Raw genomic sequence first — 22037 nt, 5'->3', positions numbered from 1 at the left:
TTAAAGTTGGTGGACCGGTACATTATAGATGGATGTATCCTATTGAGAGGTATTATTACAAACCTTAAATCTTTTGATAATTTTATTAGAAACAACAGCATACTGATATTTTAATAAATATTTAATTCTTGAAGGTATCTTGTGCGTCTTAAAGATTATGTGCGAAATAGAGCCTATCCTGAAGGCTCGATTGCTGAAGCATATATTGCGGATGAATGTTTGACATTTTGTTCAAGATATCTTCAAGGTGTAGAGACTATTTTTAGTCGACCTCAATGGCATAATGACTTTGTGGAGAATGCAGAACTGTATAAGTTCTTAACTGCTGGAAAATTCTTGGGAAGAGGTGAAGGTATTGTACTTGATCAAAAATCCTTAGCACAAGCACATCGTTATGTGTTACTTCATAGTGACATAATATCTGACCATCGCAGGTTAGTATATTTAAGGAATGACATCAAAATTTAAATTTTATATTAGATATAATGTTCTAAATGATATATTTATATTTTATGCAGTGAATTTTTAATTTATCAGAGACGAGCCAATCATAACATTCGTCCTAATGCAAGGATTGAACAGCGATGGTTGGTCGAGTTATTCCTATGTGGCTTTCGAATCAGGTGTGATTTATATTTAATTATTGGATATATTAATTTTTGATACATATTTAATATCAGATAACTCAACTGCACTTCGTCATATCATTTTTTGTTAGGTATCAAAGATGATGGAGACAAATAAGTCAGATGAACTAATAGCTCTTGCTCGAGGACCTAACAAGATTGTGAATAGATATAATGGTTTCATAATTAATGGCTTTAAATTTCATACTAGAGAACGGGAGAAATTTAGAAAAACACAGAATAGCGGTGTTATGGTGGAAGCGGATGGAAAATCCTATTATGGTGCACTTAAAGATATCTATGAGTTGGATTATTATGGAAAATTTAAAGTAGTACTGTTTAGATGTGATTGGATAGACATAAACTCACCAAGGGGTTTGAAACAAGATGCAAATGGATTTACACTTATAAATTTTTCAAGGTTGATACACACTGGTGTGTTATTGAAGGATGACCCATTCATTTTTTCATCTCAAGCTCGTCAAGTATTTTATGTACAAGACACAAAAGATAAAGATTGGTTTACTGTCATCAAAACAAAACCTAGAGACTTATATGATATGGGAAACCAAGTGGAGGATGATGACGATGACACTTATACACAATGTATGCCCTACAATTTTGTGCCAGCTGATGATTTAAATGCTACGACGACGTTGGTTAGAACAGAATTCGAAGAAAACACTACTGCTTGATTGTTACTGGTAATAATTATTTATGATGTATATATTTTGTATTAATTATTGTGTTATTTTACTCCATATATTAACTGATTCTACCTTTTATTTATATAAATGCTAGGTGACATCATGCGTCGCAGGGGACGATATGCTGGTGTACAGTTCCAGTTTTCACAGACAGAGGCCGGTACGTCTTCTTCAGCACAGCAGCCTGAGGCCAGTTCAGCTGCACAGCATTCTTAGCCCTGTCCTTCATCATCAGCACAGCACGATCCTCCTGTTCATCAGCCAGATGATGAGATACACGTGCAGGGTATATATTGTCTTTCATGTAATTTTTTTTTATTTCATTTTATGTATATTTATGATATAGTTACTTTTATGTATTTTTTGCAGACGGATCCGGGAGAGTACGCCCCAGACGCGGACCCACAGTAGTACGAGATGTGTGGCAGATGCGTGAGGGCGAGAGGATTGTTGTGGAGTGCAATCAGCTAGGTCAGCCAATTAAGAAAGCTGCCTGCTTATTGACTTCATTTTTGGGGACTGTTGCTCGGAGGCCTCAGCTATGTCCGTTGGGCTATGCAAAATGGAATGACATGCTTCCAACGTACAAAGTTGAGCTCCTCCGAGTTATAGAGGTAATGAATTGATGTTCATACTGTATATTAATTATTAATCATTTATATAATTTATTTCATTTAACTTTTTTTTTTATAGAGCAAGTTTGTTCTCCCTCCATCCACTCATGATTTTGTAATGAAGTCTCTCAACCGCAAATGGAAAGAATATAAAGCACAATTGAAGAAGGACTATATGAGACAGGGTATGACAGAGGAGGAGGTTGCTAGGAATTGTCCTCCTGATGTACCCCTCATCAGTGGATGGAGTTGGTTCATTACTGGTTCTCCGAGAGGGCACAGGTATATTATCTGTTTATTATCTTTTTTTCTTAAATATTTTATAAAAATATTGATTTTTATTATATATTGTATATATAACAAGTTCTTTACTTTATTTTACAGACTTATTCTGCTATTGGTAGAGCTGCACGAACAGCTCAGTCTGTTCCTCATACATCGGGGTCGAAGAGTTATGCACGACTCCGACAGGAGTTTGTATGTTCCTTAAACTTTCATAATTAACTTTTAATTTTTATGTTCAAATATTTATATAACTAATATCATTATGTATCGTGGACCATGTCTGTATCATGATACTCATATATTTTTTTAAATTATCATAACTGTTTGCTTAAAATTGAAATTATTTGTGTAGGAGGATGAGCATGGGAGGGAACCCGGACAAGTGGAGTTTTACCGGATGACTCATACTCATCAGGATGGTACTTTTGTTCGAGATGAGTCGAGAGATTTATATGTACGGCATTGTTAATATTATATTTTTTGCAATGATTTAAATTTAATTTTGTTAGCTATTAATGTATAACTCTTGTTTTCAAAAAAAATACAGGAGAGGGCTACATCTCTCATTGCGGAGCGTGACGACGAGTCCGCAGCATCTACGCAGCAGAGCCGTATCGAGGCCGAGGTATTCACAGAGTTGATGGGACCAGAGCGCTACGGCCGAGTGAGGGGTTATGGAGTAGGAGTCACCCCCACTCAGTTATCTGAGGTTAGTAGATATACGCAGCATGCTGCAACAGATGCTCAGGATTCACGCGTTCGCAGACTCGAGGCGGAGATACAGGAGATTAGACAGAGTCGTGCCGCTGAGATGGAGGAGATGCGACAGAGCCGTGCCGAGATGCAGGCCATGAGGGGACAGATTGATCGCCTTACATCTTTATTAGAGATGTATGGTTCATCTCAGGTAAACACATAATATTAAATATATATTTTTGTATTAATTTAATGATTTATATATTTTATTTATAGATATGCAAATCATGCTTTTGATATATTTTTTGTAGGCTCCTGGCATATCAGGCACCCATCGAGATAGCGGCACGTCACGTGGAGACAACGACGACCATCCGCCTGCAGATTGATGTTATTTTATTTTTGTTGTATTTTTATATTTATTTATATTACTCTTGATTGTAATGGACGATTAGTACTTTATTTTTATTTATATAAAATATTGTCTTTTGGTTTGATTAAATTTTCTATTTCAGCTTGCTTTTGATGTGAATGATGGTGATTGTACAGGTGTGAATGTGAATGTGGTGATTGTACATGTTTATTGTATTGTACAGGTGATGTGAATGATGGTGATTGTACAGGTGTGAATGTGAATGTGGTGATTGTACATGTTTATTGTATTGTACAGGTGTGATATGATTTCGTACAGGAATGTATTATATTATTTTTTTTTAAATAATATTTATATTTTTTTTTCCTCTTAAAACCTTTAACGATGCTTATAAGCGTCGTTAAATTTGTCTTTTGCGACGCTTTAAAGCGTCGTAAATTTTTACATTAACGACGCTTATAAGCGTCGTTAAATTTGTCTTTTGCGACGCTTTAAAGCGTCGTAAAGATTTACATTAACGACGCTTTAAAGCGTCGTTAAGACAAATTTAACGACGCTTTAAAGCGTCGTCAATGTAAATATTTACGACGCTTTAAAGCGTCGTTAAAAAATAACGACGCTTTTACAAAGCGTCGGCGATATTCGTTCCCACTCTTGCATAGTCGACGCTTTGCCGACGCTTTTCGAAGCGTCGTAAAGCCGAATAGCGACGCTTTAAAGCGTCGTTAATGACCATTAATAGCGTCGTTAATGGCCATTTTTCCTGTAGTGATACTTGCGTGTGTTTGTATGCGATATTTGTTAATAGAGATGCCCTCACGGTAACTACACTGCATGTCAACTTACCAGATAAAAATTAACCACCAGATTAATAGATTAAAATGATACTGCAAAAGAAAGAGTAGGCTTCAAATTGTCATGCTTCTAGCTTGGCTACCAAACATGGCACAGCTGGAGCACGTTCTGAAGTGGCGCCCTAGTGTCACTTGTCGCTTGACGTCAGTTTGGTGGTCCACCACCCATCTCTCTAGGCTTCCATGTCAGGCTCCTTAATGGAAGTGGTGGTTGCTGATGTGTCATCCAATGGTGTTCCAAAGCTGATGTGGGTTCCACGATCACCCTTGGTGTTGCATCCAGTGGAGGGTGGTTCAGGTCCAAGAGCAGCATTAGGAGAGTGTAGATCGATCCCATGAACAAATTAAGAACAGAATCGAGTTTAATTCCAAATGATTCTGGGGCTATGTACGTTTTAAGTTAATTTATATTTGGGTGCTAACTGCTAAGATCTCGGTATTGATAGTTTTAACGGGCAAATATATGGCCCTTGATGGAAGGCAGTAATACCACCAATCAAAAAAAAGACGTTTAATTGGGGCTTATTTTTTTCTTAGTGGGATGTATTTATGAGTCAATATACATGCAGGTTCGTCTAAACTCTAACTTGGAAAGTTGAGATCTTTCTCAAAAGCATTAGAGGCATTTTGCCTATCCATACATGTCCATCAACCATGTCAATGAGAGGATGGATGGAAGACGCCACTTAATAATAAAATGCATCTCCAAAAGTTATCTTTTAATTTGGATGACCAATATTTGTTTGGAGGAAGATTCTTATATGATTATTAGATGACTTTCTGATCTATTGCTCATCAAAATCAAACTTCATGTTCTTCTTCTGAATCAATATTGTGATGATTGTGTTCATTGTTCTTATTTGAGATTTTTCATATATTAATTTAGGAAAATCAATAGTATAATTAATTGTATTGCGGCCAATCTTCTCGTCGCCTGATCGTCGGGAACGGGTATCAGAGAGGATACTAGGCAACAGTGGAAAGAATCAGGGGCTCAGCTTGAGAAAGCTTAAGAGAGCTTGAGAAACCTCACAAAACTGTTGCCTTACCCCGTTTTATAGTAGAATGCGGTATGGTCCCGCCATTAATGGTGCAGACAACTGAGGAGTTGTCAAATCGTCGGGAACTGTCAAATCGGCGTGGGTTGTCAGGTCATCAGAATTAACCTATGTCCTTGGCAGGACAATGCCCCAGGGCGGTCGCACAGCATGTCCTTGACAAGACAACAGCCCATAACGGTTGTACGGCGTTTGGACGAGCTGACCGACTATATATCGGTATTCGGCTGTCGGGACATCGGATGATGACTCGAAAACACCATCGGCTGATCTGGTGCCTTGTGGAAGTCGGACGTCAGCTGCCACCCCCGACAGTGAGTCGGTGATATGGGTTCGGCTGTTCGGCCGGTTGAAAATAGTATTGATCTGTTCGACCGGCATACCTTCGATCGGATATCGTCGGCAGTCATTGTCGGAGTCGTCTATTCATCCGATGGGTAGAGTCGGATATCGGTCGGACCGTTCCGAGGATAAATCGGCATATAGGGATCGGTTGGTATATCCCAACAAATTGGATGGCATCGTATATAGCCAATGACATAGGACCAATATTATGGAATTTTAAGATACATCTTCCTAGCTATTACATTATTAAATATTTTATTTACTAATTCTCATGGATATACTTGTAGTTATTTGATTTAATTCATCCGAGTTAGCAAAAAAATTATTAAAAAAACACTATTTTTAGATTTCAACACGGTTCTAAAAGAAGAGATACCTGGTCAAAGATCTAAACTGCATGCACAGAGATCTCCAACCTATTTGTTTGAATGCCTTTAGCAATGTTGGATACTTGGTGATAAATTTGATCTGTGCAGAACGTTATACCTATATAAATTAAAGAGGCGGTTGCTTGCTTGTGGTTCACTTTTGAGATTCCTTGGTACCACCCATTCACCCAATGCCAAAAGAAATAGAAAAAACTCTGTTTTGTACGGTTGATGGTTGCTTCCACCAGAAGAGGCACCGTTTGAACACATTGTGGATGGACGTCGTGGCGCGGTGCCAAGCCGGCGTCCTCCAGAAAAATATCTTCATGAGACTAGGCTTGGCTTTTGGTGGCCGAGGCGAGAGAATTAACCAACCGACACGAATTCGTTTCCAGGACTGGAAAAGAGACTACGCTCGAACCTTCGAATTTGGGAGGCAAGATGCTGAGGAGAGGAAGCCGTCAAGATCCGCCATCATTACAAAAATCTGTGACTTCCCACTACTAGTTTCACTTTTGTTCTAGGGGTTCTCTCAGTTTTGAATGGGAATGGAGAAGACAAGAGAGCTAGCTTTCTCATGTCATGTCCATGGCGTTGTGGGGAAATATTCTTCATTTCTTTGTGTTGTTTTGGCTAGTGTGGTTTGACGTGGAGGTCTGCATTATTACCAGGCTGTCGTGGCTGACCTAACAGGGGTTAAAAGCATGCAGAGAATGGCAGAGTGCATGGCCCCAAGATTCGGTTTGGATGAAGGCTTGGGGAGACAAAGGGATGACATGCATGTCTTGCCACCCGCATTTTCTTCATCACACACAGTTTCTTGATGCATGATGCATTGCAGTCCCTGCAGTGGACAATAATTGCATTTGTCGCATTGCCCCTTTCGGAAAGAAACATCAGCTGCCAGGTGGTCAACGTCTACGGTAGGAGAAGCTGTGACGTGTCTCTGTGAGATCTTTGTCATAAACTATTGCTCTTCGGTGGATGGTGGACGAGTAGTACTGCCTCCTATAAATCCGCACCATCTTCGGCTGAGAGCTGAAGCCGCGAATGAAATTGGTTTTACTGTGATGTTTTTTTTATAATATTTTATTATAAAAAATATTTATAATATTATATATTATTTTTTAATATATTTATTTTTAAAAAATATATTATTATTATTTTTTATTTATGGCTTCATCGCATTCAACTTCTCATCTTTTGATGTTCGGCACTACCTGCGGTTCTTCTACGCTCCTCCTCGCCCAGCCCCATGCCCCCTCCACGCCACCACTTGATCATCCGAGTCTCCTCCACTCTTCTGCACCCCTCCCATCCCCGCGGCCTACGCCTCCTCCGTGCTACAACTCCACCTCTCCAATGCCTCCGACGACCTGCATCACCAACCTCCTTCGGTTCCATGTGCACCACCTCTAGCATCTGCCGCTGCTCTGCGGGTCCCCAATCCCCCTCCCCCTCCCCCCACCCTCGGTTACCCAAGCCTCCTCTGCTCTCGAGTCCATGCCCCCTCCCTCCAGCATCTGCCGCCACTCAGTGCCCCCCACCCCCGACAGCTCGTGTCCCCTTTGCTCTCGATTCTGCATCCCCTCCCTCCACCCCCGGCAACCTGTGCCTCCTCTGCTCTCAGTTCTGTGCCCCCCCAACGTCTGCCCCACTCTATGCCGCCCCAACCCTCCGAGCCTCTTCCGCTCCTTTGCACGCGTTCCCCAGCAGCCGCGTCTCCTCCACGCCACCAACTCCCCCAGCGGTCTGCCCCTTCTTCACTCTCGATTACATGCCCCTATCTCAGGCATTCGCTGCCGCTATGCGCCCCAACTAACCCCCATCCTCTTCTCCATGCTGTCGCCATCCCCCCAAACCTCTGGCGTCTGTGAATCCGCTACGTTCACCCCCCTCCAATGGTAAATAAAATGAAAAGATTATTTGAAAAAAAAATCAATTTAATTATGATATAAAATAATTTTAAATTTTTGAAATATTTATCACATCAATCATACATATAAATATTTTATCGAGCTGAAATCTGAATCATCTATATTTAATCGAATGATTATAAATAAATAAAAAATTAAAATATTTTTTGAAATAGTAAAATTCAAATGAAATCGGGATGAATTGGGTTTGTAAACAGACAGCCATTATCCTCTAAAGCATCTAATTCATGGTCAGAATGAAAATCAGAATAAAAAGTAATTGATATACTAAATAAAAAATAGGGATTGAATTTGATAATGAGAATATAATTTTTTCTATTCAAATAATTAAAATAGGAGTCATTCATTTTTTTTTCTATTTTATTATCTAATTTTTTTCAACCAAACATACCTCTAATTCAATCATCCACTGATCATGGATAATTACAATTAATGTGATCCATTTATGCTGTGTCCTGTCTTTGTTAAATCGCACAAATAATATTGATTGATGCAAGAATGGAAGTTGATGGATCGAGCCGGACCCGAGCTAAGAGGATCTACAGTATTTTAGAGAGATTAACGAAGTGCAACTTGTTTGTCTAGCAAGGCATTGTTCTAATTTGACATTGAACCAAGCCCAAGCTGTTAGTGAATCGTTCAGTTCATGTTTCTCACTACACGACCCCATATAGGAATTATATTGGCATCAGGTGCACGGTAAATCCAGCCGTCCTCCATTTTGTGTCAACTTCCAATTTCTGGTGCAGATTTCCCGGTGTTCATATTTACTTTTCGGCTTGTTCAATTCTGCTTCATATTAATTTCAGCGTGTCACAGCAGGTTTGAGTTTGGTGGACTGTACCTGATGTTTTGAAGTCATTTGCTACTACTAATTAGACAGGTCAACTGCAATTTTGTGTAAACAAATGCTCACCAGTCTAGATAACCAAGAGTGGCTGTATTTATACAATTAAGGGATAGTTTAGGAGGTGTTTAATTGGAAAAAGTGAAGGTCTGAAATTGAAATCGGAATGGATGACTTTCATTTTTACTATTTGGTTAGAAAAAATTCCATTTCAATTTCAATTCCAGAGTGGAATGGAAATGGCTCAATCTATATAAAACTCAATCCCTACTCTCCTCTATGGATTCAAATATCCATTCCAATTCCGATTCCGATTTCGATCATGAACCAAACGCTTCGAAGAATTTGGTCATTCTGATTCCGATTCTAAGCCATTCTGATTTTCATTCCCATTCCGATTCCGATTGCGAACCAAACACCCCCTTAGTTTACAACTGGAATCGGAGTAGGAATTAAAATGGATTGGAGTCGAAATTAGAATGGCCAAATCTCCCAAAACATTTGATTCATGGTCGGAATCAAAATTAGAATGAAAAATTAAATCATTAGGAGATGTGGGGATTGAGTTTTAGTTAGGTTGGGCCATTCTCGTTCCATCGCGAAATCAGAATCGGAATGGAACTCTTTCAAACTAAACAGTTGGAATATGAGTCATCTATTTCCATTCCAATTCCAGACCCCAACTCTCTCCAATCAAACACCTCCAAAATTTATCATTTTGATCTAAACCATGCTTGTTCCATGCTTATTGCAACCTATTGCCACGTGGAGGTAAATAGGGAATAGTTTTAGACAGTTTTGAGCCGCATGTAAGCTCCAATGCCAGCAGCAGAGTTCCTCTCAGCCAGTTACATCAGATCAACAATATGAAAGTCCAGGTGTAATATTTAAATAAGGGATTAATGCATTAAATCATTCTTATCCTTAAAATATATATATATATATATAAAGGTGCATTATAGGCCATTCCTCTGCTATCAAAAATACTAATATTTGATAACAGAAAGGCTTTCAAAATGCTACAATTTTAAGAGGTGGTGATCACACAAGTATTAATCCATCGAATTCTATCAAAACTTCATAGTTAAACATATTTGGAGAAGAGTAATACTAGAATAGGTAACCTCCTGAGAGCTCCTTATGTACGTACCCTTCAAAATTTTCAAAAAAAAAAAAAATACTGTGAAGAACACACATATTTTCCTTACAATTTTCCCTTTTTTCCCGTCTATTTGAGAACTTCAGCACCAATCAAGTCCAAGATGGATTAGGCAAAGTCAAGACAGGGTAAGTAATGCGGGGATAAGCAATGTCAGGTTAGGTGATAAAAGCTAGGCTGGGTTTAGTCCTGAGATTCAACATAGGAATGGTTGTGGCTTTACAAGCCAACAGGGCGGAAGATAAGCCAGTTGGACCTTTAGCAACCTAAAGCTTAGCTTAGCTTATTATCAACAAGGCACCAAAGCTTGGGCTGAGCTTAATTACCAACGATATATGTTTGATATTGATCATTCTCTAATATGAACAAACTTCTTGCGGGCCCAGATGGAGCCTTCACTGACTGTTCTGAGCCCGGGATGCTTGGGCTTGGGCTATTCATCATTCCATCCTTCAACACGTGGAGTTGTGTTTGAAAAATTCTTTGTGCATCGCGGACAGTATAGAAAATTCAACATAGAGTGCACCATTTTATATGATTGATCTACGTAGTCATTACTTTCCAATGCATATTTAATGTTTACAGTTCTATTTTTTTATTTAAAAATTTTGGATGATGAAAATATCTATATTTTTTGAAAAAAATTATGGCATCTTATATCCATATTATAATATCTCACATGCAGAAAATTATAATTTTGACACAGAATATCATAATATGCCACAGAATGTCATATTTTTTTTCAAAAAATACGAATATTTTCGTTATATAAAATTTTTAAACGAAATGCAAAATTACAAACATTAAATGCACGTTGAAAAGCAGTGGCTACGTAAATCAATCATATAAAGCAATGTATTCTATGTCAGATTTTTTACACCATCCTCGGTGCACAAAAAATTTCTCTACTACGTTTCGGTGCACATGCAATAGCTTGATGTTGGTAAATAGTTGATCTGAACTAGTGAACTGCGGGTATGTAATATGCACCGCCACAGCATTCTCCAACTTGAGGCTGTTCAATTTGCTGGACCTATCCTGGATCACCGAAACAAATTAGATAATTTTCTAGCCAATGTTAAGCAAGGTTTAATGTTCAGTTGCTGTCATAAAATCCTTACTCAACAATTGTTATCATGGTAACATATTCAGTTGCTAGCGGTGCGTGTGTGTATGCATATATCAACATCATCATCATTTTTTAAGCTAAACATTTGCTTGAAGATTGATGAATCAGGAAATAAAATGCTGCACAGAAAAATATTTTAGAAGCATCATATATCATGTACATACCACTAAAAATCATAGCGCGTGTAACAAAATCAAACCTCCCCACATCCCAACTCAGGGAAAATGAACATAAATAAATAAATGAAAAAGAAACTATCAAGATCCAACCGAGAACTAAAGTATTCCATCGTCATCACCACCATCATCACAACCGAGGACCGAATCAAAGAATCCACCGAGTTGACTGCGTTGACTCTTTTGTCGCATTGCACCCTAGTACCAGGCCCCTTCGCCGCGGCTCTTCCCCTGGGTTTGACTTCTTTGACCCTCCGGCTCATGAAGCGAGATGACGGTCTCGAAGACCCCAACCAAAGCCAGCACTTTGCTCTTCCTCTTCTCCATGAGCTTGCCCCGCGCCTCCTCTATCACATCATTACTCCTCGGCGCATCCTTCTTCCTCCCCGTCGCTGCCACCTCCGGCCTCGTTAAAGCGACGGCCTCCGGCCTCTTTATCTCGCTCGACCCCATCGTGGTCGCCTTCTCTGCTTCAGCTTCCTCCAGCTGTCCATCATCAACCACTGGCTCACTTTTAGGCTCCTCGGAGCTTTCTATAGCAGGCTTTTCTTCAGGCTCCTTGGGGCTCTCCCTATCTTCATCGGCTTTGTTTTCATCATCACCAGCTCCTTCATCGTTCGTAGAAGCATTCTCGATGATCTCCAATTTCGGGGAAGTTGGCTCATGTTGATCTGTTTGAGAAGCAGAGTCAGGGGTATCTTCCGTAATATTCGGTTCGGAGGAGTCAATGAGGCCGAGCTCATCAGAAGCATCATCTTTTACTTCTGGGATGTCGACCACTTCTCTCTTTTCCACCTGGATTCCTGGCTCTCCTTCTTGCTCGGGCTTTATCGCCGGCAGTGCTTCAGTTGTGCTGGGAGTAGGAATCCCAGTAACCTTTCTTGCATCAGCTCCTAACCTCTTTTCCCTTACCAATGGTTGAGTTTTTGCACTCTTAAGAGGCTTCGATGCTTTATCTAATTCTGCTTTTGAAGAGATGGCAGCACCAGGCAAGGAGGATAAAGCCTCAACTTTTTTCCCTTTGAGGCTGTTTGGTGTGGGTACTCTTCGAGACGGGCCCGACAGAGACGTGGGCTTCTCAGTGGGGTTTCCTGCGGGGACGCGTCTTCCGGCCGTGGCATCGGAAGTGGGATGGCTTCTGGCTCTGGAAATGCCAGTAGTGGTGCTCTTACTCGCCGTAGGCTTGCAATGGAGTTCTCGATCAAGGGAACCAGGGACTGATGGTCGTGTGGTTCGTCGCCAGTGGAGGGTGTCCGTGTGACGGGGGACCGAAGAGACCGAGCTGCTCCTCTCTTTTAGGTGAGCATTTTCCCTTGGTCTTGATGTAGCCATGGGCTAGCTGAATGCCAACTTGAACAAGGGAATGCAGGTTAGTGTGTTAGAGATAGGTGACTTGCTATACATATCGAGTGAGAAATTATAACAAAATTATCAAGCTTAATAAAACTCAATGATTAGGAATGACATATCGATTTGCTTGTCTACGTTTTGTATGGTATTTAACAGACTCCTCACATTATCTTCCCCGTTCCAGGTTTCTATGCAGCATGTTTTTTTATGTTTTTGTTTCTCAGTCTCTCTCAGTCATCCTCTTTTCCCTTCTAAAAGATCTATCATGCCTAATTTCATGAATTAGGTAGGACCATCCTAGAATTTTTTTTGTTGGAAAAATAATGATAAGAAAAATTTTTGATTGAACAGGTGTAAGATGTTTGTAGCTAATTGTTTTTCACAAATCTCATAAAATTATGCAATGTCTGTCTGTTGAGCAAATGAAAGACTATTCGTGTACTTGACCTAGAGTAGACTCTTAATTATGTGAAGATTATTAACAAGTATAATTGACATCAAAACTTCGAGCTAAATGAGAATCCAACCTCCTGAACTTGTGGCTATATTCAAATTAAGAGATCTTATATTAACTCCAAAAAAGTTAAAAACACAACAGCAGTATTATTGAAGAGGATAAAACCATGGTAGACAGATTTGTGGATACCGTGGTTATTGAAGATTTGCATGCATCGATGAGACAAGATCCCTAAAGAAAACATGAGAAATGGAAGAAAGAGAAGTAGAACGAATCTAGGATGTTACTGCAAGGAACAAATTACCTTGATCGGAGGAATAAAAATATCACTCTCAATAAAATCAAGATGATGTCTGCACTTGCTTGAAGATGTTTCTAGATCCAGATGGACGAGGATTCGATCGGAAAGATGGAGACTGACAAGAAGGTTTATCTCATTTTTGTGCAATGGGACTCATGGCTTTTGAGAAGGGGTGCAAGGGAGAGAAATGTGGGTTATCAGGTCGATGCCGCAAGTGTGGAGGAATGGACCAGGTCAAACTAAGGGTGGTTGGGAGCTACCGGAGTATGGGCTAATTATGGAGGTGTTGGCGTCAGTATATGGCAAAAATCAGTGCTAACACACACCAACCTCCACTACCAATCCTAAAAAAATTATATTTGAGGTTCCAAAGATTTTGCTTTTCCAGACAGGTTTGTGGTTCTTCACCCGTAAACAGGGTTAATCCCAGATTCCAGGGTTATGGTGATGGTCGATGCTGGCCTAGCATTTTCCAAACGAGCAGTGCTACACAAATACGAAAATCCTAGAAGATAAGCTAAAATGATATTTTTTTTTGTTAAAAAAAAAAAAAAAGAATTGGACGTATCTATCTCCTTTAGGCATGACCATAAGACCCCAATCTCCACCGGAGAATATTCGATTCAAGATCAAATTTGGATGAATAGATGGCCTCTTCTCCACCATATGAGCGAATTCAATAAGTGAGTATGTCATCCCAGTATCATCGAGGATCAACGGATCAGTTATCATTTTCAGACGTCATGCCCAGATCGTCAGAATACGCTCCATCTTTTTTTAAAGATAATGAATATCTATCATTTGATGCATTGTAGACGATCACTTGAAGAATTAGTAGAAAAGTTGCATATTCATTTTGTGTGATCAAGACTCTCTCAATAAAATGAAGCTAGGTTGTCGACTAAGTTTAGCTCAAATTGCTATCATTTTTAAGGGTACATTTGATTCGCAATTAGAATCAATATTGCTATTAGGATCGAAATGAATTAAAATATCAATTGAAATTATTATAACTTTCGATATGTTACGTCCGTGACCCAAATTAGAATTAAAATAGAATTTGAATGTTACAAAAAAAAAAATAAAAATTAAGTTTTGATGAATTTTGATATCTTTATTTTTTTTTTTATAACGAGACTCCTTCTAATGAAATGGCTGAAATGAAAGTTACTCAGCATCTATATTTTCTAGTCACATACAATCCACTTTTTATATGATTGAATGACATTGGATAAGTTAGATAAGCATTTTTGCATAACATGGATCCCAGATCATTATAAACCTTTCTTTTTTTCAAAAACAAATGATTCTATCATTAAAGCAGCCATCGGAATATAGGAATATCATGACAAACTTCTAATTTCATGTTTTTCCTAGGATTACTTTTGAATTTTTTAAGAACATTCTTGTTCATCATACGTCAAACACAGTTCTTAATGGCATTGGTGCGTGAAACTCGAAGTTGGCGGTGGAAATAAAGTTTGCACTATACAACATATGCAACTTGCATCCAACGGTTTGTTGATTGATCGAACGGTTGAAAAATAATATATTTTTACTAAACAATGGCTACTGCTTGTTCCTAAAATCTAGCTGTTGATTGATCGAATGGTTGAAAATAATATATTTTTACTAAACAACGGCTAGAGAAATTTTTTATACATCGCGAACAGTATAGAAAATTCAATATGAAATATACCATTTTATCCGACTGATCCATATAATTATTATTTTTCAACATACATTTAATATCTGCAAATCGATTTTTTTATTTAAAAATTTTATATAACAAAAATATATTTATTTTTTAGAAAAAATTATGACGTATTATAGTCATAAATGGTCTAAAATATCATAATATAGAAGAGATATTTTTATTTAATTATTTTTTAACGAATATTTAATATCTGTAGATCGGATGATGAAATTATTTTTATTTTTTAAATAAAATTATAAAATTTTATATATATTATGATATTTTGTGAATAAAAATTATGATTTTTTGAAAATAAAATAATATATTTTTATTAAAAAATAAAAATATTTTTATTATATAAAATTTTTAAATAAAAATATTAATTTAAATATTAAATATATATTAAATAATAATTATTATATAGATAAATCGGATAATGTGATGCGTTTGATGCCGAATTTTTTAAGCTGTCCGTGGTGCACAAAGAATTTGCCCAACGGCTATTGCTTATTCCTGGAATCTAGCCAACCACGAAACAAACTACGGGCCTCCATTGCCGTGATAGTGACCCTTTTTTTTAACCAAAAAGAAAAAAAAATCTCATTATCTTACTCCAATCCGTATCAACCTTTTAATTATTACATAAGTTACGAAGTCACCAGCACCACATCATCACGGGCCAACAACTCCCCGCCGCGGAGTCACCATCCACTGTCTATTTTATGATTGCGTCACGTACAATAAAATCCAGCATTCTTTCGTCCGAAGAAACCGCTAATTTCTACGCCGCCACATAATATAGTCACCTTATATAAGATTTTATGCGGGCCTCCGTATCGTATAACTAATGCAAATTGCAAAGGGAACACGGCGTTTGGTTTTCCGGCGAGAAGAGGCGTTTTGGATGGATCGGGGCTGGGGCCGTCCGCTGGAATTTCCCGGAATTGCCGTTCGGAGTTAAATGCGTGCGCCCCAGGCCAGCTCGGGATTCCCGGAATAGGCCCGGTCGCCATGGCAGCAGCAGGAGGAGGAGGAGAGGGGAGCTCGAGAATCAACAACAGGGTGGTGGTGGTGGGCGGAGGAGTTGCTGGTGCGCTCCTCGCCAAGAACATGCAGTTCCACGCCGATGTTGTCCTCATCGACCCGTAAGATTCATTTCCTTTCCTTCTCTTCGTGAAATCAATCAATCTGATGGCCTTCTTCATAATTTTGGTTGCGTTTTCCTTGTGGTGTTCATCTGGGGAAACATGGGTATGGATGATTAGGTCGTGTTAGTTGGAAAAATCTCGTTTTTATGGGGAACCGGGGTTTGGTTTACTTTTTAGCTGTTACACTGTCGAGAATCGATAGTTACTCTGGTTCTTCTATGCTTTTGATGGTGATGAATCTGAAGTAGATTTGGCTTTTGACGATTTTAGTGAGAAAAATAATAGTGTACGATGTAGCAGCTTGAGATTTGGGCATGACGTTTATTCTTCTGTGCTAAAAATCTCTTGTTCACCTTTTTCTCCCACATACTCAATCTCCGAGTTAAAACAATGGATAAAAGGTTGATAAAATATGCAGTCTTGATACGGGTGTAAGGGTGCAGCAAATGGAATTTGGAAGCCTTCTCTGTGTAAAATTGGTGAATTTGTACTGACTATTATTTATGCGTTTAGTTTAAACTGCTTCATACGCTTGTTTTATGTGCACTGGTTACTGATATTTGAAGTGGTGATGGCTCTTCAGTGCCTATTACTTGCAGATGAAAATGTGGTTGATGTGACTAAGAAAGGGTTGAGCAGATATATAGAATTATTAAACCAATATCTGTGGAACAAACAATTGAAATGTCAAAGAGAACTGCGGTGATTTTTAGTGAGAATATGGGAGCACGTGATTATTTAGTTAAAGTGTAAAGGGTCCAAGGATTCTATATCACCTTTGCTAGCTCGAATTTAACTGGTGATAAAGAGATTGATTTCTTTTTTTGACGGAAAGAGGAGGTAGCTGGAAATGCTACACCCTGTTTATTCAAAAAAAAAAAAGAAAAAAACAGAGCAAGAATATACAAAGTACAGAGATCGGAGGCTTATAGAAGATCAGGCCCTTCTAGAGTTTACAGTATTGTTCCAGTTACAAAATATCTGAGATTATCTTTTCCACCAAGACATGTGGAAAAGGCTACAATCTTTGATAAAAAGATTGATTTCAATAAGATGAAAGCAGGGTTGATGTGGAGATGCACCCCTCAAGTATTAATTTTTTCTCACATCTCATATTGGCCAACTTAAGATTATACTGATCTATTATTGTACATGGTTTATCATTTAAACTAAAATGCTAGATGGTACAGTGGATTTGTAAACATATGATATGTGATGAAGAATTAAAGGTGGCAACTAAAGGAGTTTGACGTGCCATGACAAATTTAAAGCTGTGTACTAATTGTTGCACTCAAGGTTCCCTCTGTGTGACTGCTTTCTTAGGAATTCTAAAGTCTAATGCAAGATGTTGACGCTGTCATAACTATGAATGCAAAAACAATGTTGTGCCATGTTATCATTTGCATGTATTTTCAAAAATGCTGATGCCTTAAAAGTTAAAACTGATATGCCTGCGAGATGACAGTTCTTTTTCTCAAGTCTACTGTTTCTTAGTTGTGAGGAGTATAATCTTAGAGGTATCATATCCTACCAACTTAGTATTAGTCTGTTCAGTTTTCACTTTTTAATATACCTTTTCTTATTTTGATCAGGAAGGAATATTTTGAGATCACCTGGGCACAACTGAGATCGATGGTTGAGCCATCATTTGCTGAGAGATCAGTAATTAACCACACTGATTACCTTACCAATGGGAGAATTATTGCATCCTCTGCAGTCAATGTTACTGAAGCAAAGGTCTTGACAGCAAATGGCCATTCTGTTGCATATGATTATCTTGTCATAGCTACGGGTCATGCAGATTCTACTCCGAGAAACCGAAAGGACAGGCTTGAACAGTTTCAACAAGGCATGTAGAGAGAGCACTTTCCTAACATTTTTCTATAATTTATATATTTCATATTGTCTATGAGGACACTCCTGATTGGGTATTTCATTTTTAATTGGGGCATGCTTTACATCGTTATATATTGGTTCTGTTTGACGAAGAACTACTTTTTGCATCATTTCTCATGATGAGGAAACTTCAAACGCTCTTATTTTTAACTTTTCCTTTATCAGTATTAACTGTTATTGACTAGTTATATATATATATTTTGATATAAATAGAGATACCCTATTATACTCTTGTTTAACTGTGAATCAACTTAGCAAAATTGCTAATTCCTGGGATTTGGTTGCAGATAGCTGGATGAAGCATTTGTATAGCATATGCTTTATCTCAAAGTCATCACCAATAATTCGTTCGTGTGAATTTAACTTTTTCCTTATCAGTTAGATGTTACTGGTGGCATCTTTCTTGTTTTATTTAAGCCGAGTATCACTATTTAACCTGTGATGATTGCAAAATTTTTGTGCTGGGCATATCATTTTCTTATTCTTTATTAAATTAACCAAATTGTATTAAACACTGATGTCCATTTATTTATCCATTTTCTCTCTCTGTTCAACAGCATGTATTTCTGTTTGCATTCATTATACATGTGCTATATAGTCACTAATTTCTAGGGCTTCTGTTTTGTGATGCATGTTATAGGATGAATTATACCTGATGGGATGTTAGTTACTGCTAGTTACCTGTTAACCTTTTAACTTTTATTTCATTCAGCATGTCCTTGAAACTTATATTACTCATGTCAAATGCATTGGCACATCTTTAACCAATTACTTGATGCCTTCAAACATTTCAAGCCTTTAATGCAGAAAAATAAAATGAGTATTTTTAATATGGGTGCAGCCAACCAGAAAATGACCCGTTGAAACTACCAACGACTAGATTCACTTTCTGTTGACTCTGCAAGCGGCAAATCCTGAGGCCAAAGGACTTGTTTGTTTGGAAGAGGAATCAAAAGAACAAATGTGGCTGTTTAGATTTGTAGCAGTTGATGTTTTCTAGCTACTCTGAACACTTGAAGAAATCTGATAACAAAGAACCAAGAAGTGATCCACATTTGTCTCATCTTAATGACAAGCGTTATAGTAGCTCAAAAGGTTGACATTTGTCTTGCCACATTTTCCAAGAATATGACTCTAATATGGTTTGCCCCAAAGTTTTCACCTTACAAGGGTTAATTAGACCTCATACCTTGTTTGCATGTTTATATCTCAGACCGCAGAAAGGCCAAAAATAAAGCTAACGCATGACATTACCAAGTACTCCGAAATAAAGATAGCCCATGACATTACTAAATGCTCACCCACTCACACTTAAGACTCCATCCAATTCCTTATCTGGTCATTTATCTCTTGCAAGTACTCCTAGCAACACAGCAACTTCTCTATCTTAAAGTTATTAAAAAAAAACTGACAATCTCATACCATCTATTCTTCTTTTCAATCTTGATCATGCAAATATTGTTGGAATCGATTTCCATAAGACTTCACCCAAGTTATTTTGTATATATTGTGACATTACTGTAGAATGCGTACTCTGGTCCACCATCTGTGGGAACGATGATTAATCTCACTTATCTTATTGATGACTATAACATTTTCCATATTTAGGTAGCCAGAAGATAAAATCTTCACGTTCTGTTCTAATCATTGGTGGTGGTCCAACTGGTGTTGAACTTGCTGGAGAAATTGCAGTGGACTATCCAGAGAAGAAGGTGACTCTGGTCCATAAAGGATCAAGGTTGCTGGAATTCATAGGACAGAAAGCTTCCAAAAAGGCAATGGACTGGTTGACTTCAAAGAATGTAAAAGTGCTTTTGGGGCAATCAATTGATTTGGACTCAATATCAGAGGCAGATGGAGTGTACACAACATCTGCTGGAGAAAAGATCACAGCTGATTGCCATTTTGTTTGTGTGGCAAAGCGACTGGGTTCATCATGGCTGCAGGAGTCTGTATTAGGGGATAGCTTGGACCAGAAGGGAAGACTGTTGGTTGATGAAAACCTGAGAGTCAGAGGCCATAAGAATATATTTGCTATTGGAGACATTACTGATGTTCCTGTAAGTCTGACTTTTGAGTTATCTCGTGTGCTGAACATGTCTTATTATCGCTAATAGAATCATCTGCACTTTCAAAGTTGCTTGATATAAAAATCATGATTGCATTCATTGTGAGAATGAGTTGCTTTTCCTTCATTTATGTTCTTTTTAGTTCATAAAAATGGGAATTAAATTTTTCTATAAAAAGCATGTAAAACCTCACGTCTATTTTATATAATACATTTTCAATCCCAATGATATCTTTATGCCTTTGTAATATACCTACCTCTTAAAATTATGCCTTTTGGATTTTGTTATACAACAAAACTGAGAGGGTTCGGTCAAAAAAAACAAGAAAAAAACCGAGAGGGTTGTCATATCACAAAGTTCGCTTTCAACAGTTTCTGTCTAGTTTGCAAAGAGGAGTTACAGCTGACAATGAATTGGATGTTTGGGAGACTAAGTTTATAGTGAATTTATGTGTTGGCTTCAGCTTAGTTTGTGTCTTTCCTTTTGTGGATCCCATAAAACCCTCTCTGAATCAAGGTTTTGTTTATCTGGGAGAAAATCATTGATCTTACCCTTTGAGTTGCATGTCCCCTGCACAACAAGCACACTGAATCGCACAGATAGACCAAATGACCGTCTGAGTATGCTTTTCTCTAATGCTTGAACATATAACATTTATTGTAAGTCAAATCCTTAAACAAATATAAATCCAAGATTTAAACTCTTTGAAGGCAGTGACTCCTAGAGTGCATATCATCTGCATTGCTAACAAAATTATTAATTTTTGTTGACCAAATAGAGGCATCGAACATGTTGATCTCAGCATATCTAGAGTCTAACACCCATCATATCATTCACCACTGTTTAGTCTCACTTGTTTTCTGTTTATCCATACTCAGTTAAGGCAAGATGCTAAGAGAATTTACACTGCATTTTTAATCCCCGCTCTTGCAAACATTGCCTTCAAGAAACCACAAGAAAGTATTTTTCATTCCCTGTAATTCTGTCTGATTTGAATTTTGTTTTATGGACAGGAAATCAAACAAGGATTCCTTGCACAGAAGCATGCCGTGGTGGTCGTCAAGAACTTGATGCGGTTGATCAAAGGAACTGGTGAGAACAAGCTGGCCACTTACCAGCCTTCTTCTGCTATCGCAATTGTGTCGCTGGGAAGGAAAGAAGCTGTCGCACAGCTGCCATTCACAACAGTCATTGGGTGGTTACCTGGTATAGTCAAGTCCAGGGATCTGTTTGTAAGCAAGACCAGGAAAGAGATGGGGTTGAACCCTCGCAAAGCCTAGAAAAGTATATGTAGCCTTTTTAATGTCATTTTGTCTCTATGGAAGAATGAGCATATGGTTTGGTGTAATAAATTTAATGCTGCACTTTTCTGATTTTGTTATGTACTGAAATCATGGAGAAAAGATTGTGCAGTCATTATATTGACAAGTAATCATATCTTTGCCATGGATGCTTTGACCTGCCTTGAAGTGAGGTGAACGCAACTCTAAGAAACCAAGTTACAAGATATTCTTCAGTAGGTGGTTGAGGCCTTGAAACAACTGAAATTTAATGATGTGAGTATTTGGATGGACTTGATGCGAAGGCGTCTTGCGATCTCTCGACAGATTCGATCTTTTAATCATCAAGACAGAGTTTTCCTGTAAATATAGTGCGTAGGCGCGTTTGTAGGGGGAGGGAGCATGTGGTAACTTTTTCCCTTCCATTCAGTATCCGTGGCTTTGTGGGAGTCGGGAACCTGAATTCTTAACATGTACAAAAAAGTTCTTTGGTATCAATTTATTCTCCTATCATTACGTTTTTTAATGATTGGCGATGTCCTTGCCATTGTTCTCAAAAAAAGAAAAAAGAATTGCATTGCACCACTTCATTTTTGGAATCCATGTAGATTTGTATGATAGGAAAAATAAATACAGTTATAATACAAAAAAATATGCATACAAGAA

At 38.1% G+C, this 22037-nt stretch overlaps 3 protein-coding genes and 1 long non-coding RNA gene across 4 annotated transcripts; 3 read left to right on the top strand and 1 right to left on the bottom strand.

Annotated features, from left to right (window-relative positions):
* Nucleotides 1–1074: 1074 nt before the first annotated feature.
* On the top strand, nucleotides 1075–2173 carry LOC140851047 (uncharacterized). The gene is made up of 4 exons (XR_012133833.1): nucleotides 1075–1330; nucleotides 1428–1619; nucleotides 1703–1947; nucleotides 2027–2173. It is a non-coding gene; the product is annotated as an uncharacterized lncRNA (long non-coding RNA).
* A 197-nt stretch (nucleotides 2174–2370) lies between these two features.
* Nucleotides 2371–3430, top strand: LOC140851031 (uncharacterized). Its single transcript, XM_073242360.1, has 4 exons — nucleotides 2371–2424; nucleotides 2585–2686; nucleotides 2780–3139; nucleotides 3240–3430. Exons 2-4 carry the CDS (start codon nucleotides 2630–2632, stop codon nucleotides 3315–3317), a joined length of 495 nt encoding a protein of 164 aa, XP_073098461.1. The 5' UTR covers nucleotides 2371–2424; nucleotides 2585–2629; the 3' UTR covers nucleotides 3318–3430.
* Nucleotides 3431–11205: 7775 nt separating this feature from the next.
* On the bottom strand, nucleotides 11206–13465 carry LOC140851048 (uncharacterized). Its single transcript, XM_073242421.1, has 2 exons — nucleotides 13286–13465; nucleotides 11206–12524 (listed from the first exon to the last, which is right to left on the bottom strand). Exon 2 carries the CDS (start codon nucleotides 12504–12506, stop codon nucleotides 11373–11375), a length of 1134 nt encoding a protein of 377 aa, XP_073098522.1. The 5' UTR covers nucleotides 12507–12524; nucleotides 13286–13465; the 3' UTR covers nucleotides 11206–11372.
* A 2364-nt stretch (nucleotides 13466–15829) lies between these two features.
* Nucleotides 15830–21523, top strand: LOC105049198 (uncharacterized). Its single transcript, XM_073242671.1, has 4 exons — nucleotides 15830–16123; nucleotides 17719–17975; nucleotides 19631–20082; nucleotides 21105–21523. Exons 1-4 carry the CDS (start codon nucleotides 15990–15992, stop codon nucleotides 21369–21371), a joined length of 1110 nt encoding a protein of 369 aa, XP_073098772.1. The 5' UTR covers nucleotides 15830–15989; the 3' UTR covers nucleotides 21372–21523.
* Nucleotides 21524–22037: the final 514 nt, after the last annotated feature.

Source organism: Elaeis guineensis, chromosome 8, assembly GCF_000442705.2.
Source record: "Elaeis guineensis isolate ETL-2024a chromosome 8, EG11, whole genome shotgun sequence".
NCBI lineage: Eukaryota > Viridiplantae > Streptophyta > Magnoliopsida > Arecales > Arecaceae > Elaeis > Elaeis guineensis.
Note: the sequence above shows the minus strand (reverse complement) of the source record. Positions and strands in the feature narration are given on the sequence as shown.